The 18,233-nt window shown below is 37.1% G+C and overlaps 1 protein-coding gene across 5 annotated transcripts; it reads left to right on the plus strand.

The window, feature by feature from the left end:
* Positions 1-3,339: 3,339 nt before the first annotated feature.
* Positions 3,340-13,548, plus strand: LOC112179546. 5 transcript variants are annotated; one of them, XM_024317993.2, is made up of 9 exons: positions 3,340-3,498; positions 3,621-3,666; positions 6,946-7,044; positions 9,628-9,697; positions 10,146-10,399; positions 11,004-11,129; positions 12,068-12,119; positions 12,623-13,248; positions 13,346-13,548. In XM_024317993.2, exons 3-8 carry the CDS (start codon positions 6,949-6,951, stop codon positions 13,219-13,221), a joined length of 1,197 nt encoding a protein of 398 aa, XP_024173761.1. In that variant the 5' UTR covers positions 3,340-3,498; positions 3,621-3,666; positions 6,946-6,948; the 3' UTR covers positions 13,222-13,248; positions 13,346-13,548. The 5 variants fall into 5 exon arrangements, with proteins under 5 accessions (XP_024173761.1, XP_040368027.1, XP_040368028.1 ...); XM_040512093.1 differs by having other exon boundaries at positions 12,623-13,435; XM_040512094.1 differs by having other exon boundaries at positions 3,455-3,498; positions 3,635-3,666; positions 12,623-13,435.
* The last annotated feature ends 4,685 nt before the right edge of the window (positions 13,549-18,233 follow it).

The following is an 18,233-nucleotide window of genomic DNA, read 5'->3' on the forward strand; positions in this document are numbered from 1 at the left end:
AAAACAAATTGTTGGCTTTATAGCCTTACAACTCAAAGAAATCAAAGCAATAACAAGAACCACATTTTACACGGCCTACAGCGTGGTGACTAGAAAACGTCTAAACCCTATCTGCAAGTCCCTGAAGAATAGGACTTTATTAACAAACCTGTTAAACGAAACAAAAACTTAGGAAACAAGAAAACAGAATGCCTAACAAACTAATGCCAACACTTAGTGCCATGTATCTGAGCCTCCAATGTATAAGTCATAGCAATGAGCTTAAGATCCACATCTGACAGTGTCGATTAGTCCCCAGTAACCCTCGCAAACTTAATAACTGGCCAGAAACCACACAAAAACCTATCAACCCTAATTCAACCAAAATCTTCACCAACTTATATATCCCATTCTTAATTTTAGGGTTTGGAAGAAGATTTGTTTCTCCCGATATGTTGAACCATATTTAACCTTTGTTTTTGAGAAGATCAAGCGAGTTTGCCAATATTGTGGTTTATTCCAACATGGTCTGGTGTGATAAGTTTTTACTGAGGGAGAGGGAGGAGTTAAGTGCACAGCCACCAACAATTGCGTTGGCTAACATGTCGTTATTTTCTTCGTCATAGGAGCCGAATGTTCCAGCCTCGGAAACTGTTGTGGAGGCTGTCCGGTTGTCGAGTAACAAGCGTTGTGCAGAGGAGGAGCTTGGAAGGATTGCAAGAGTTTTCTTGCGCTGGCAGCTCTAATGTTGAACTTGGATGAGGGAGTGGAGTTGGCTCTGAAACATAGGCAGGGTATGCACCGTATGCTAGTTATCTCACTGCAGAAAAAGAAGAAGAAGCCAGGGAGACCTAAGGGTAGTAAAAACAAACCTAAATAAGCTCGTGATCTGGGTAAAGCCATGCAGGGCAGTAAGCGGGTCAAGAAATGGAAGAGCCATCCTTTGGCTGATGTTGAGGATGCTAGAGTACTCTTGTTGAGGAGGTTAGTAGTGCAACTCATGGTGGTATTGCAATGGAGGAGATTCTTACGTTTTTGGAGGGTGAGGAGGTGGAGATGGTTTTTGCATCTCCTATTATGCTTACATTTATTTTCAGGTCCAAGAAATTTTGTTTATCTGTTGAATTTTTTTTTAAAACCACAAATCCCACTGCGACCAAACAGTTTATCGTAGCGGAATTTGCAAAGAAGCTCCACCATGTCCTCCACCCAAAACCATCTCTGAAATGGCAGAGGTCGAGAAAAAGGGATCTCAACCCAGATCCAATATTTCCCCATTTTCTTGCCTTGCAGCCCTTGCTTATCAATCTCTTGGAAGTCACCAAGGGTAAACCAATCATCATCATGATTCTTTCTGACCGGAATGCAGGACGTATGTTTTGCAGCGTGATCCAGTACGATGCCTTCACCAACTGCACTGTTTCCACCAGAACCACTCCATCATATTCAGCCAATGCCACAGGGGCTCTGTAAAAACCCCATGGCGCCCCTTTCCAAACCCTAAGACGGTCCCCTGAATCCAAGAAGGCAAAGAGCACACGTTGGCCCTCTACCTCCTCCACCTGCAACGTGTCATTCACCCTCCAAGCAGAACGAAACATCCCCAAAAACGATCGCACCTTAAACTCCCTAGCTGTCAGAAGTTTCCCAACCATAAAAACATCTGATTGCCTCAAGTCCTTGCCTTGTGACGGACAGAGATCCACTTGTCTCTTCAACTCGACTATTGTAAGAGAGGAAGTGAGACGCGCGGCCATGGCATCAACAGAATTCATAGCGGATCAGTTGAAAGTTGCACAGAAAGCCAAAACCCCAACCCTAGAAACAAGAGAGAGAGGCGGCCGCTGTCTAGATTTTCTAAATATTATTAATTTTTCTTTTCTTTCATATGTTTTCTAATAAAGAAAAATGAATATAAAAATGAACATATCAACTTACACGAGACAATAACTGATTATATTATGAAATATGAGGGCCCTTCCACTAAAAGAGATATTTTTTTTTGGTCATTTAAAGGATCCTTTGTGAGACCCACTTTTTGATCATATATTAGCATCTCGACCGTTTAGTTCTTATGACTCAATCTATAGATCACTTATATAAATTTTTAGCCAAATTGATGACCGTTAATGTATCAAACTAGATTAAATCAATGGATGAACCAAATTTGTCTAATGGGAACCGTTCATGTTTATAATTGTTAATCACAGTTTTGAATGTGTTAACGATTATCCATTTGGCTGAAAATTTACAGAAGTAATCTACTCATATAGACCTAAAATCTACTCATATGTAATTGAAAAATTTGTCTAATTATAAGCGACCCCTTAAAATGACAAAATAATAATAATAATAATAATAATTATTATTATTATAATTATAATAATCAAAATGGGGATATAAACATCTATTCTTGATCAAAGTTGATCATATTTTATTAGGAGTTCTTATTCAGTTATTCCTATAGAATTTCCCATAATTTTGTGGACGAATATGTGTGGGCGCAGCCTCAAATGAATTTTTTTTCTATTAAATCTTCTACTTGCATTCAGAACCAAGAGCCTGAACCTTTTAATGGTGTTGATATCATGAATAAAATTTGCAAACTAAACATTCCTCTAAAGGTGAAATTCTTTGGATCATTAATGACTAAACAAAAGGCTTAAGATTCGGGAGAGAACGCATTCGAACCTAATGACACTTAATGAATGACATTTATATATTTTAATAAAAAAAAAATTACATCAATTCATATTGCAAGTACCCTTAAGATTCGGGAGAGAATGCATTCGAACCTAATGACACTTAATGAAGGGCATTTATATATTTTAATATTAAAAAAATTACATCCATTCATATTGCAAGTACTCATGCACTGACAGTGCATAGAATACGCTCCCCTGGTCTGTTGGCAAATTTGGGAGGGTGCAGCCTTCCCAGGTTCTCTTTGCTGCTGCACTAGCTAGGCTCAGACCCTTGGCAGTTGAGCCCTCCGCAATTGCAAAAGAAGAGCGGACATGTCACGAGTTATCAGGTGGAAGCCTCCTGCCAATCATCATCTGAAGATAACTTATGGATCGATCAGTTTATCAAAACAACACTGCGACGCTTTCTCATCAGAGATGCTATGGATCTCATCTTTTAGCCCAACAGAATTAAGACGTATGAATTACTTGGGTTTAGCCCAAATGCATATTAATCTAGCTCCGCAATCGGCTGTAGTAACCATGTAATATGATTAATTATTTGGCATCAACATCAAGTAAAGAGGGCCTAAACCTTGCGATTTACAAATCATAAATCAAAGTGGCGCATTTTGGAATAGTGCATGGCTAGCTTATGAAAAAGTTTAAAAAACCTAAATAATAAGGAGAATGCACACATATATTCACATCTTTACTTTATCCACTTTGAAAATAAATGTTGGTTTTCCGAGACATATTTGGCGCCTATCCAATCGATCCCAAATTCTCTATCGCTCTTCTTCTCTGGACTCTTCTCAATTCTCATTTTCTTCAGGTACCACTTTCTCTCATACTTCTTCTTCTTCTTCTTCTTCTTCTTCTTCAGGCATTTCATTCCTTTCTTGTTTTGATTGCATCATATAATCAAGAAAATTACTGATTTTGTTTGGGTTTTAGGGTTTTCTTCGCAGATAAATTGCCGTGTTAGGTCAACGAATTCCAGGTATTTCTCTCTTCTATCTTCATAGCTATTCATATTTACTCTTCTGTAGCCCGTTCTTGTTTGAATGATCCATGCAATTTCGATTACTTTACTGTTTTGATTATTCTAAAATGGTGTGCAAATTGATATGGGCCAACTTGTATCCTGCTTTGATTGTTCAAAGAGGTAGGCTTTTGTTTGGTTTTAGAATTCCGGTTTGGATCTGAGATGTGATAATGATGTGTAACAACCCGGAATTTTAATTACATATTAGATCATGTGATAATATTTTCTTTACTAGCTTGTGTGTGTGTTCGAGAAATCTATCACCTATTACATATAGACTTGTGAGGAAGCTAGTTTTACTTTATTGGTTTAAACATTTTCGGATGAGACCTTATAAACCCAATCAATGAATCTCTTTTTATGTTTGAGTGCTAATCATAGGATTCATAGCTTAAAATAGATTAGTTAATCAAAATGTTAGTTATCATATTTTAGTATGCGGTGGAAATGAGACATCTTCGACAATGCCATCAGTTCTAATGTAGCAGCTGCAAATTGATATTTATATGCCTTGGTCAATAAGCTCATGTTTCATTCTGCTCAAGTATACAGACATTTCTTGTTAGAGATAAGTGCAGCCGAAGCAAATCCAATATATATAAACAAGATGGAGTAGCTTTAATAATCGAGCATATTTAGCTTAAGGTGAGAATAGTTAAGGACAATACCTTACTAGCTCCTACTATCAAAAATGTTAACTAAGGTTTGAACTGAGAAGGTTGTACAAACTCTATTCTTATAATCACATTGGCTCTTGTTTAGCAAGAAGGTTTCCTTGTAGCATGAGGTGGTGAAGGTAAAAGCTCAAGGTCTTAGACTGTGATTAGTCTTTTGACACCTCCTACTCATGGAATATATATCTTTATTATATGTTAGTATATTGTAAATAAGTAATCTTCATGATCAAGTTATATCTAGAAAAGATCATTCATGTTAATCACTTTATAGTGCTTGGTGATCAAGTCATCATTAAGTGATAGGTATGGACATGCACACACATCTATATGCAGATTTTATTATAATTGTTTTTGCTTGATGGCCAAGAACCTGACTAGTATAAATAGCAGCTATCTACTTGATTCATATCCACACTACAATGAGAGCAATAGAACGACAGAACGTGAGTGAGGGAGATAGAGAGAAGGGCTGGAGTAGAATAGAAAGAAAGAAATAAACAGAAAGGAAACTAAAGAAAGAAAGAAAAGGACGTGAGGAATAGGATATTAGGAGCATGAAAGGAAAGAAGAAAACAAAAGAGAGACTAAGAGAGAAGAGAAGAGGGAAAGAAAGAAGAAACAGAATTAAGATCAGAAAGAGAAAGGAGAAACATGAGATGTGAGACATGAGAGAGATATCTGAAGTGAAGAAGGAAGGAGGAATTAGCAGGATTAGTTCAATCGATATTCTGATGGGATTCAAAGGTGAATTCAATCCTATAAGCTATATAAATTGTTATTCTTGTTCTTATGTTTAGCTTAGTTCTTGTCTAAATTGGTTTAAGCTCCTGCACAGTTAGTAACCTAAATGATTTTCAAACAGAATGCAAGCGTAAAAACAGATTGAGATGATAAGAAACTTGGCTTTCTTAAGGTGGGTGTCCTGAGTAAATTCTTAGGTGGCTGTTTGGGTTGGAATTCTTATTTTGACTTAACAACAAGAGATTGCAGTGATCAAAGAACCTATATGCATCAGTTTAACAACCTTAGACTGACCAGTAACCTCAAATATTAGTTTGTAGACATTGGAGAAAGCTTGAACAAGTTTCTGCATTATAATCATTTAGTTAAATTTGAGCAACCATATCCTTTGATCTAGACCTTCATTTTAGAAACCATTTGCAAGTGTTGAAAGCTTATAATGTAAGCTTGATATCTATACAGTTTTGTACAATTTCATGTAAGATTCAGTGGTTAATTTTGAGGCTAAAAACAGAGGTCTGCAATCTGTTGTTTTTGACCCAGTTTTCTTTTTACTAAAAACTGTACATTTCGGCTGGGTATTTGAAGTTGGTGTCTTCATGAAAGTTTCAGTAGACATCTCAAAGATCATTTCAGAATTGAAATCTCATGAAAAAGACTTTTCTAGAGTAAGTTATGATATTTCGAAGTTGAGGGTCTGCATCAGGAAATTCTTCAATTGTCACTATGTTTCTGTTTGTTTAATTTGATTTCAGTAGTTTTCTTTATTCAAACTTGTTCACAAACTGAACATAGACATTCTTAACTTTCCAACAAAACTTATGACACGACTTTCAGACTTTATTTCAGATAGTTATGTCATTGTGAAATTGGCTAGCCATATCTGTTTTTCGTCATAAGAAATCTGCAAGACATTTTGGTTGGTTAGTTAGCACTTCAAATGAAATCTAAATGGCTTGAGATTTTAGGTACCATTTTATAAGATATAAGCCCGGGTTCGGGCCGTGACATGATGGTTGAGGTGACAGTGGAGTGGTAAGGGGAGGTGGCGTAGAGGGTGGTGCTGGACCAAGTGTAGGTGCCAATGGCTACATTCATGTCGGTCGCAAAGATGACCTTGGTGGTTTTGTGTCCCATCCCGCAAATGTGTCATAGCAAGATCGGATTTAAGATCCCATCTTACTCCCAAATTCAACCGAAAGTTGCCCTAATAACTAAGTTTCTAAAAGAGAACATTTCTTAGAAAGTCCTTTAAAAAAAAAAAAAAAAAAAAAAAAAATCTCAAAGCCTATTAGTAAAAGGAATCATAAGGATTGAGAGGTGAGAAAGGAGTTTCAGATTAGATAGCTTTCATCTGAGAAGCCTTATGCAGTCTTTCCTTGTTGTTTGACTCTCGATTGCTTTGCTTTTGTGCATAAGAATTGATGTAGAAAACAACTTAAGCACTTAAGGGCGGTTTTTCAGTGCTTTAGAAGTGCTAATAATAATCGTCTTCTAGATCTTCGTAAGCTCTTTTTGTAGTGTTTGTCAACTATAGGAAATATGTGTTTTCATGGTTTTAAAGACTGCTTCTTGGAGAAGCATATTTTCCAAGAAAGTGCTGTAGTGCATGTTTGTGAACCACTTGTATTTAATTATATAGTCATACTGAGAAAGCACTACCAAATCAAGTGCCTACTAGAAAAGGAGTTACTGAGCACTGCTTTTATCATTACTTCCCCATATTGTTTGCTTACTTATTATTTCTGTTGTTTCGCCAAAAATTTGCATGCAACTTAGAAGTGCTCATGTCACAGCTAAGTGTTGTTTTTGACAGATTATGATGGGCTCGCATAACCTACCATTCAAAGTTGGGGAAGACATAGAATGGAGTTCATTCATGAAAGGTTATCGCGGTGCGTGGTTCCGATGTAAGGTATCTATTACTGTAATAATTCTAAAAAGTATTGATGATAAATATTTTGTTTCAATCTATGTGCATTTAATGTTGAGCATTTTACTTTACTGAATAGTTTCCAACTTCTTGTAAATAGGGTTTTAACTTCTTCATGCCATTCTAAAATATTTGTATATATAATCAGAAGTCAGAGTTGGCTTTATTTCATGAAAATTAATAGTAGGCTGTTGGAGTGCTTAGAAGTTATAAACTAAGAAGTCATCAATTTTTCTCATTATCTAAGTGTGCAGGGAACAGGAAGAGCCAGTAGTAAGAGTTAACAAGTATAGTATTTGAAAAGCCAGTTTGGACAGTTCTTTTTCATAAAAGTATTTGGTTGGTCTATTTCAATTTAGGATTTTCCAGAGTTCTCGTTAACGGGTTGTTTATATTAAGATTGAAGTTTCAAATATAGAAGTTTGGTTATGAAGACAATTTATAAACTGAAGGGAGTGTCTCTTTAAGATGCAGATTCTGAAACTGAAACTGGTGAATCAAAGATGAATTAGTATCAAGATGCAATCTCTAATTTGGCATGAGGATGCTGTGAAAGTACACAGCAAGTGTTGTGGTTAATATTCTGGCCAGTGAAATTTTTTTATGAGGTTTCAGACATTATTTGGTGGGTTAAAATTGTTGGAGTGGAATGATTTATCAAGGAGGAGAGTGAGTGTTTGATGTAAACATATGAGATTTAATGAAAGTTCAAAGAGTGTTATAAATACTAATACAACTTGGGACTAAGTAACTACATAGACATGTGAAACTAGTCATTGATGTAAACATATGGGATTTAATGAAAGTTCAAAGAGTGTTATAAATACTAATATAACTAGGGTCTGCCCTGCATCACTAATTAACTACATAGACATGTGAAACTAGTCATTAATGTTTTGTGGGAGCGGGAGTGGGAGCATTACAAGTCTAATTAGAGAAGAAGGGTTGTTGGTTGCAAATTACAGGAGTAACCTTGAAGATCAGGCTTTGATGGAAATTAGTGTTTTATCATAAGTATTGTTTGCTATTAGTATACCGCCCTTTTCTGAATATGTCTTTGAAATGTAGGCACCCATGATGTTTGAGGTATGAGTAATCGTCTACATACTGTTTAAGAGCACCTGTATTCTATTTAATTCATACATCAAGGAGTTACCATTTAGGTAATGAAAATTCTTTTGCTTTGCACTCCATTTCTCATTGTACATTTAATTGTAAGATTTTGAGGTTAGACACAGTTCAAGGCTGCTCTCTCTCTCTCTCTCACTCTAATTTCTTGAGCCTTGGATACTTACTGTGGGTGAGCTGTTGGTGGCATGGTGTCATATTTGTTTTAGTTTCTTTAATGTATTTTTTTAAGAAGGCAAGTAAGCACCTTGGGGAGTACTTGTTTATTCTCTGGACTTTGATATTTATGATTGGAGAAGAATATTGGGCTATCCAAGGGGCTGTAATACTGTTTTGGAAGCTAAATATGATCTTTGACTGCTCTTTTGCCTCTCTCTCTCTCTCTCTCTCTCTCTAAAGAATATGAGGTACGGTGCAATTACAAGTAAGCCTTTTGAGCTTAGATGCATGATGTACTTTTCCAAGCTGAACTGTTGTATGCCATGCGTGACGCTTTAGAAATGGAACCTCAGTCTTCCAAGATGTCTCATACAGTGCCGTAACATTAGACATTTTGCTGAAAAAAAAAAAGGATATGCAATGTAACTTCCATTGATGGTGCCAAGACCAAGATCTTAGGCTGGTTAGTGGAGCATTGGAGGGTTAATACTTGCGATATCCGAACGTAGAAGGCCAAATTCCTGCTTGTCTCTGCATTGGTGTCATGTAAATTGCAGGGGGGGAGAGAATGTATATCATGTTTTTGTGCAGTGTGAAGCTGCTTCTTGTTTACGGGAGAGGTTGTCTATAGTTTGAGTTGGGAGATCCCAGCAAAGAGTCTTGCTCTATTAAGTGGTTGGAGTCTAGGCTTTGGCAAAGGATGAAGGTAAAATTCTCTGGGGCTGCAGCTTTCACATGGGTGCTTTGGACGGTTGGATTAAAAGAATTTTGAAAATTATAAAGGTGGTGCTGGGTTGTAGGAGCTTTTGACTAGAAATAAGTTTTTGGCAGCTTTATGGGCTTCTGTTTGGTGGAATTTAGAGACTAGCATTTTCTCTTATTTTGCGTTACTAGAGGGCAACTGTAATCTAAGGATAGTTTTCGTGTCTGCATTATCCAAGTGTTTCTGGTGTAGATCTCTGGTTTCTACTGTTTTTCTATCTTTTTTTGTGTGGGCCACATGTCCACTTTTATTGGATCATTCTTTGTGATCAATGGAACTTGTTTCTCAAAAAAATAAAAAAACAATAAAATAAAATAAAAAATCTTAACATTCGCGTCTACTTATGCATAACATCACTACGATTCCCTGTTCTGTGTGATATGACCTTTTTTCCGTAAGATTGTTTCTTTTATATGATTGAAGCTCTTAGCTCTTTTATCTTTTGTTGAGTATTAGCTAAAAAGCTGTCCAAACAAAATTTTCTTTCATCTAATAATGTTAGTTTTGTCATCCAGATAAAAGATATTGGCTGGAGAAATGGTCAACTGTCATGTGCCTTGGAATATTATGACTTTCCAGATGAAAGTAAGTAATGTCTTTTGGTAACTTTTCTCTTTTTATTCACTAGCTTATGTGGGCTATGGTTCTATCTTGTCTTTTGAACCGCTAGACTCTTGTTCTTTAAGTGTTCTGTATTTACCTAGAAAGACAAAGATAGGGGTAGATAACTATCTTGGTTTGAACTGCTGATGAACTGCTGATCATATGGTAATCATCATGTAGTAATGCATGGTCTGGGAAACAAATAACGGTCTCTAGTAGTGAAAGAATGTTATGATTATTGACCACAGTGACAGTTGCTTAATTTTGTTTACATGTTTGAATCTATAAAATCTTAATTCTTTTTTGAATATGGTTTATTTTCTTTTTCATTGAGTTGTGTAATAAATATTTTGGGTGAAATAGTAGGTTACTTTGTTTTTTTTTATATGTTTCCATAGTTTTCTGATTTCTATGATGTTCACATCTACAGAATCAAAATGGGAAAAAATGTATCAAAGCAACCCTGCTGATAGTAAAAGGACAAGAAAAGAGAAGATATTGATGATGCGTCCTCCCTTTCCTCCCATGTATAATGAAAGTAAAAGGCCTGATGTCAATACTATATCGGAAGTGGTAGTTATTGTCAATGATATCTGGAAGGTGGGAGATTTAGTTGATTGGTGGAAGGATGATTGTTATTGGTCTGGAAAGGTAGCAGAAGTATTAGGGGATGAAAAAGTTAAGGTAGTTGATATATTACTCTCATATACCAACTTTACCTTTCATGGTATTCTTTTTATGCCATGGTTTGTTTGGAGTACGTGTTCAGCATTTTTCTTCCCCTTTGAGTTCTATGCTATTTACCATTCCAGTCATTAAGTCATTGTCAGCCCAATGTGTTGGTGTGTATCATGAACACCCTATCTTAACAACTTGCAAAGTTACTCTTGCTGACGTGCTGTAAATGCGTGATTTGGTTCTAGACTTAATTCATGTATTTCATCACAGGGTGTCAGGGTCTGAACTGTCCAAAAGGCACTACAGTTGTTCCTTTTATTCATGTTTAAATTAATGTTTTGATGTATTACATTTGCATAAAATGAATTGCAGATTTATCAGTTAAGTTATAAGTTATCCTCTGATTGAATAGGTAGTCTTTGATAACTATTATTGCATGGTTTGCTAATACATGAAAATTTCTGCGTTTCTGAAAAAAAGATTGCATGCATCCATTCACTCTACCATCCTGTCTATATCCTATTTCATCATCAACAAAACCTTCAATTTAGTTACCTTGATGGTCAAGATACTGTGCTCTTATTTGTTAACTGGTGTCTATATTTTCCAGGTTGAGCTGCCACTTCCTCCTGCTGGTGAAGGAGTTGAAGGAGAGACCTATGAGGCTTCTTGCAAGGACTTGCGTGCATCCCTGAATTGGTCTCTAGAAGGCGGTTGGACAGTGCCTACATCCAAGGTCCCTACAGTCCATTAGTCATCTATTTGTCTCTATGTCCAGCTCTTATTTCTCCTGTTCTCTTTTTATGTTCTTCTATGCTAAGTTATATTTTAAGGGCAAATATCAAATGTTGCACCTAAACTGAAAAAGAGAATAATCCTTGAACTGATTTCTTCTTAATAATCTGCAGTTTTGAGTTGTCAAAAACTTGCAAGTTCACATCTCCATGATGATGATGTGGCAGTTCAGGAAATTGATACTTGATGAGTGGCACTTATTAACATGATTATGAAGTTACAGAGTTATTTTCACTGTTCTGCTTATTGAATATTTTCTTAGTCCTCCTCCAGTTTGCCCTTTTCTCATCCTTTAAATTAGGATTTTCCAGTTTTCAATCTTTCCAATTCAATTCTAAAAAAAAATCTTTCCAATTCAATTTCTACAGTATAATTTTCTGTACATTATGGCTTTTTTTTTCCCTCCATCTTTCTCCTTTTCTTTTCTTTCAATCTTTCTAATTCATGTAGTAGCTAAGTATTTTGATCATTGGAGAAATTTTGTCACTTTCTGAGGAAAATGTCACTTCACTCTTGCAGTTTGAACTTGGATCTAGTTTTCTTGAAATCTTTAACTGTTGTAAGTTGTGGAAATTATTATATATTTTCATTTATTACTATTTCCTCTGTTTTTTTTTTTTTTGTTCTGATTCTTGTTGCCATCATGGGAATCCTGATTTATGATAACTGCAACGGTTCTTGTGCAACAGTGAATGAGAGAATCCACTGTGCTAACCAAGACCCATGTGAACGTTTAATTTTTAGTTTGTACCAGTGTTTTAAAGCCAGATTTTGTTGTCACTGTAGATGGTTATTCTACTATGTAGGTGTTGATGCTTTCTAATCAACTTGAAAAGAAAAGCCTATACTGAGTTGTTTGGTATGCCTTTGCGGTTGCAGGAGAATGAAAATGGGCGTCCTTGTGCTCGAGTAATTAAGCCTGATAGTCAAGGTAAGACATACATTTCACTTCTCAGTGCTCAAAAGCATATATGTGTGCCTGAGTAGTAGGATATCATGTTGAAAGAATGATTTGATGTTGATGGGATATCCTATTGGTTCTTGGTCAAGTAAACTTTGTAGCAACCAAAATTTTCTATTTTGTCTTTCACAAATGGAGAGAACAAGATGTACAAACATACACTACAAAGAAAGAGAGAACATCAAGGGCTAAATTGTGGTTTGTCTCTCCATGGGACTCTAGTATTTTGTAGATGCTTGGTATTAAACTTATGATTTACTTTGTTTGGTTGCCTGCAATCAAATGTTACCCTAACTTCTACCCCTTGCTCTTGGATTGTGCCCTCCATATTCCTTTGCATTTTACCTATAATTTGTTTTGTTTTGTTTTTCCTACTTTCTTTGACTCAGATGCAACCTATGTTTATTCATTTATATACGGAACTAGAATAAATAGCAGGATGATTTGATTCGGATGGGGGAATGTTGTTGCAGGGGACATTGCAAGCTTGATGGTCCAATCTTTGGATGATGGAAGAAGGGATGCCCAAGCTATTGCTGGTGTCAAGCAACCTTTAACAGGAAAGGACACACCAACTGCAGAAACAAATATGGAGTCTGATGTGGCAGATAGTGGGTTTGAGAAGATGAGTTGCCCAGATACTGTTTCAAAATTTAAACATGCATCAAATGAAATGGAGGCAACTACAACTAGGGTAGACATACTTGATAACAAAAAGCCCTTAAAGAGAAAGAGAACTCATGTGGCAGATAGTGGGTTTGGGAAGATGAGTTGCTCAGATAGCGTTTCAAAATTGCATGTTGAAGAGGCATCAAATGAAATGGAGGCAACTACAACAAGGGTAGACATACTTGATAACACTATGCCCTTAAAGAGGAACAAAACTCATGAAGACATTGTGTTAAATTCAACGAATTCTGATACATTAGAAGCTGCACTTTTGGACTTGGAAGAACTTGTAAACCGGATTAAATGGATGAAGGGTATCTTGGGGATTGGATTACCTTTGACTGGTGCGATGCGACCCCGTTGGAAATTTCTTGGAGATCATTCTTTGTCCACCTCAAAGTGAGGGTTTTCACTCACAATAAGTCACATGGTATATTACAGTTTGTTATAACGTGCTAAAACTCTGAATGACATTTTAGATTGCTTCTAATCCATGCTGATCCATATCTAACTGCCTATCTTTACAGGCGCTTATGTGTTGACCACTGAGCATGCTGTAAAGCAATCACATATTGACAGCAAGGTTAAACTCATGCAGAACTTTGGTTAACACTTCTCTTCCACACATGTTCCTGTGTGAATAGTTTAACTTGAGTAGAAGCTTCGTATTATATGTCTAGGGAATCCACTTTTTGAATTTCAGAGTCTAAGAGTTGCAGAAGAAAATTGACTTTTGTGACTGTTATATATATATATATATATATATATTTTTTTTTCCTACCCCAGCGGTCTACGATCAAAATCGGAAGGGTTAACTACAAAGCACTACCAGACAACATATTTTTTGACAACTAAGTCCACAACCTTTTCCACTATACAATTAAGGACAGACACTATTCTCCTTTTACCTTCTTTGCTTTTTACATAGTATCAGCTACAGTACACAGTATCAGCCTATTTCTTTTCCAAACTAACACAGTATCAGTCTAAGGACTAGCCTTCAACATGCCACAATTTCACCTAACGACTTCCTGTCTAAGCGGCTACTACCAGGGCGGAATCACTGCTGCCTTAGTATGATAGGGGTCAGTTTTTATAGAAAGACTGCTACTGCTTACTGACTGCTACTGCTACCAAAACATAGATGCAAAAACAGTAAAATATTTTTGTGACAGAGTACTGGGCACAAACTGAATTTATTTATTCAAACATAAATACAGATACAGAACCCAGAGCCTCACTCTTGGGCAAACAGCTAGAAGCTGTTTTAGCTACTCATAACTGATTTACAAACACTTACTTGTAATAGAAAGCACACTGTGTCCACAGACGGACTGCTACTGCTACTGAGATATGCTGATCTTAGAGATTTTCGAATATAGAACTAATGCCTTTCTTTTCGAATGCCTTCTAAGAGAAACTAAAGCTCCTTATATAGGGAGCGGAACTCAAATTACAATTCAAAACAACAAAATGTACAGAACGACTCCGTGATTTCCTGCTTTCCTTAGTGCTCCTGCTGGTGGAGGTCGGCCGGGGAAAAGCAGATTCCTTTTGGGTGAAATGTTTTTCACCTGCTTTTTGAAAAGCAAAAGTCACTTTTAGGAAAAATCCAAAAGGACTTTCGGTGTTTTCTACACCTGCTGCTTCACATGTTCTCGTCGGTTTCTGAATTGTGACCAAGGACAAACGAGTCGTTATCTGCCTGGGCCATCCTTACTGTTGTTGCATTGTCTTCGACATCTGTATCAACATACATCTTGTAGTGGTTGTCAGTTTCAAGTTTTTCCACCCATCGTAAGCATGCCAGTGTCGAATCTATCTCTTTTCTGGTAAGAGATAGGAACAAGTCACTGCTGACTACGTCAGGATGATCGTAAGCAGTGATGATAATTTTCTCTCCTGCTGCCAGGAAGGTATTGTAGGTATCCTCAGAGATGATCTTTTTGATATATTCTAGAGTCATGGCTTTCATCCAAGGGATACTTGAGTTTGGTTGGCCATTGTACCCTACACAGGCTGGTTGAAGATATTTCCTTTGAATAATTCTTACATAATGATAAGGAGGAATATATTCAACTTCACCGTTTGCCTTCTGGATCCATTCTGGAGGAGTGGATCTGAACTTCAGTCTAAGCATACAGTCATTTTTTCTTACATTTTTGACTGTATTGACAATGATAGGCGGCAAACCTTTTAGATCATCATTTGTTTTAGTCCACAGATTATGGACAAAACCATTTTCAACAAGCCAGAGCTTGTGTTCTTGAGGATGTTCACTCTGAACATTAACCAGGTATCTTCCAACATAAGGACCTGAAACAATAAAGAGAGTTGGAGGAACTAGGTCTTCTGGATTATGTCTTCCTATCAGACTATGGAATTCATGCCAGTCTGATTCATTAAGTGCCATGACAGGAACTCTAGCACTTTCTGGACTTTCAAGGAAGAGAATTTTTTCTTTTCTTGCAGCACTCTGCTGTATATGACTTTCTTCAAATTGTGGTCTGGCGTTCTCATATAGTTCTTCAGCTAGTGCAAAGAGTGCCGGGAACATTAGACCACTGCTTCTTTCTTGAAAAGCAAATAAGAGATTATCCAGGATTGCCTTCTGGTGATAAGCTAGTCTCCTGCCAGTTCTGAACACAGGAGTGTCAAAAGTTCTTAATTCATAGTTAAAAACATTTATGACTCCAGTTGGAGTTGGTCTGCTTTTTGGCAAAGCAGCAGCCGTCAACGGTCTTGATGAGCCTTTACCGTCTGCCGTTTGAGACGGGCTAGCCAATCCTTTACCCTGGGATTGATCAGTTGAGGCTAGTCCTTTGGGACTTAGCAGAAACCTTTTAAGAACTTTTTCTTTGGTTTCCATAGGATCTTCTTGATGCTCATGTTCTTTCCCAGTCCTTCTGCTTCTGGGATTACGACCTTCGTCGTCTTCTCTTTGGCTAAACATTGCCATTTCCCTGGTCAATGAGTCTGGAAGATAATTCTTGTTTCCTGCAATTAATTCAACATTATAATCATATTGGTTAAGAAATAATTGCCAGTTTGCTAGTCTTCCTCTATCAGCAGCTTTATCAAGTTTAAAATTTTTGAAATTATTTACTCTGGCACAATCGGTGCGGACAGTAAAGGTTTTTCCAAGAAAAGCTGGTGAATTTAAAATCGTTTTTTTGACAGCCAAAATTTCTTTTTCCCCTGTGGGATAATTCAGTTCTGCAGGGCTGAACTTGCCACTACAAAATTTGCATATTTTTTCAATGTTAGTTCCAGGCGCTCTTGCCAGAACAACACCGGACCAGTAATTATCGCTCGCATCTGTCTGGAGGATAATTTCATCATTCTCTTCTGGTTGTTGGAGAGGAGGGAGGTTTTTGCAGAGATTTTTTATCTGCTTCACAATCTTTTCATCATCTTCTGTGAAGTTCCATTTTCTTTTGGAACTTGTCTTAGGAGATAACATTGCTGTTAACCCTGAGATTTTAGGGATGAAGTCTCTCCCATAATTTATGACACCAAGGAATCTCTCTAGACTCTTAGCATCAGGAATTCTATCTGGGAACTTCCAGATTTTCTCAAGGATATGAGGTTGGAGTTTTATGACCCCATTTTTTATGTTTATTCCTAGGAAATCAACTTCATCGAGGATAAAGAAGATTTTCTTTTCTCCTAAGATAATTCCATGCTGAACTATCAGCTTTACTACCTCATGGAGGTGTCTCATGTGTTCTTCTTTGTTTTTGGAGAAGACCAGAATGTCATCTATGTAGACGACACAGAACTCCGCCACATGCTTAAAGATGTTGTCCATCTTTCTTTGGAAGATTGAGGGAGCTTGCTTGAGACCAAAAGGCATCACCAACCACTCGTAATGACCTTGTGGTGTTCCAAATGCAGTGAGAGGTACACTCTCGGGATGCATCTTGACTTGCCAGAAACCTGACTTTGCATCGAATTTCGAAAAGACTTTGGCTCCTCTGAGCTGGTTGATCAGTACTCTTACTTGAGCAATTTGATAACCATCTTTGACAGTCTTCTTGTTGACATCTCTGTAGTCAATCACCATTCTAGCTTTTCCTCTTAGAGTTTCTGCATGATTTCTCACGTAGAATGCTGGAGCATGATGAGGGCTAGTGGAAGGTTGAATCAATCTCTTGTTCAGGAGATCTTCAATATCTTTTCTGAATTCTTTTTGATCTTCCTCTTTGTAATGAGGAATGGCTTTGACATGGCAGATAGCATTCATGTCATGCAATTTCAATTCACAGACCACTGGGTCTTTTTCCCAAAACTTTTGAGGATTTGTATTCACATTCTGCTCGAGTAGTTTCTTGATTTTTTCAAGAGTGGGAATTTGCTGAGACTCAAGCTTATTCTGAAAGTGCTTGAGGTTGTGTTCATGGATGAAACTAGCTTCTTCATCTTCACTAGCTTCTTCTTCTTCTTCTTCTGAAGATTCTTCAACAAGCAATTCTTCTTGTTGTTTGATTTGGAGTATGGGCTCGAATTTGGGTTTGTAGGGGGTAAGATCACCACTATTCTGTTGCGATCTCTGATAGTGAGTAGTAAAACCGGGACCTACCACACTGAATGCATGTGTGAGTCGGTCTGCCCAGAACACCCGTACTCCTTTCCTGAAGCCTATCGCTTCTTCATCCTGAATAAATCTTTGTTGGAGAATAAAATCATTTCCTAACAGGAAATCAGATCCTTGGCCTTCTGACTGCCAAACATTCTGGATGATAAATGTTCCTCCACCAATGGTGATATGAACATTTTTTGCTACTTTCTTCATGGTGAGATGGCTTCCATCAAATGTAACACCAGTAACAGACTTTTTCTTATCTTCTTTCCAGAGTTCATCTGGAATTGCAAATCTCTTTGCAACAGTAAAACCTGATCCATTATCTACAAAGGCATGTAGATGATATTTCCTGTGATCAGGGAACTTGAGCCCGATCTCTATGTAGTTGCTGTATCTACTTGTAGAGACGACTTTCGATTGGTGAGGCTCATTTTCTTGAGCTTGCTCTTTTGGAATGAATGGTTTACATTCTTCTGAAACATTTTCCTGCATGGGTGATTTATCTTCACTATCATCCCAGTTTGTAGGAATTATCTCTTTGATGTCTGGATCACTGAACCAGGACGGAGGATCATATCTGACTTTATAATCATACTTGCCAGAAGGTTGGCCAAGTAGATCCCATGTGTCAGTAGCCTCTTGTCTTTCTAAGAGATGAACAGTTTCTGGTGGTTTCACCAGTTCTACATTTTCTGGTATTTCAACCAGTTCAATATCTTCATCGACTTTTTCTTTATCGACGATTTCTTCCTTTTTCGAGGAAGATGGTTCCATGGTTTCCTGGAAAAGAGTTTCAATTTCTTTTGCCTTTTGCTCGGCAAAATACTCTT

Source organism: Rosa chinensis, chromosome 7, assembly GCF_002994745.2.
Source record: "Rosa chinensis cultivar Old Blush chromosome 7, RchiOBHm-V2, whole genome shotgun sequence".
NCBI classification, from domain to species: domain Eukaryota; kingdom Viridiplantae; phylum Streptophyta; class Magnoliopsida; order Rosales; family Rosaceae; genus Rosa; species Rosa chinensis.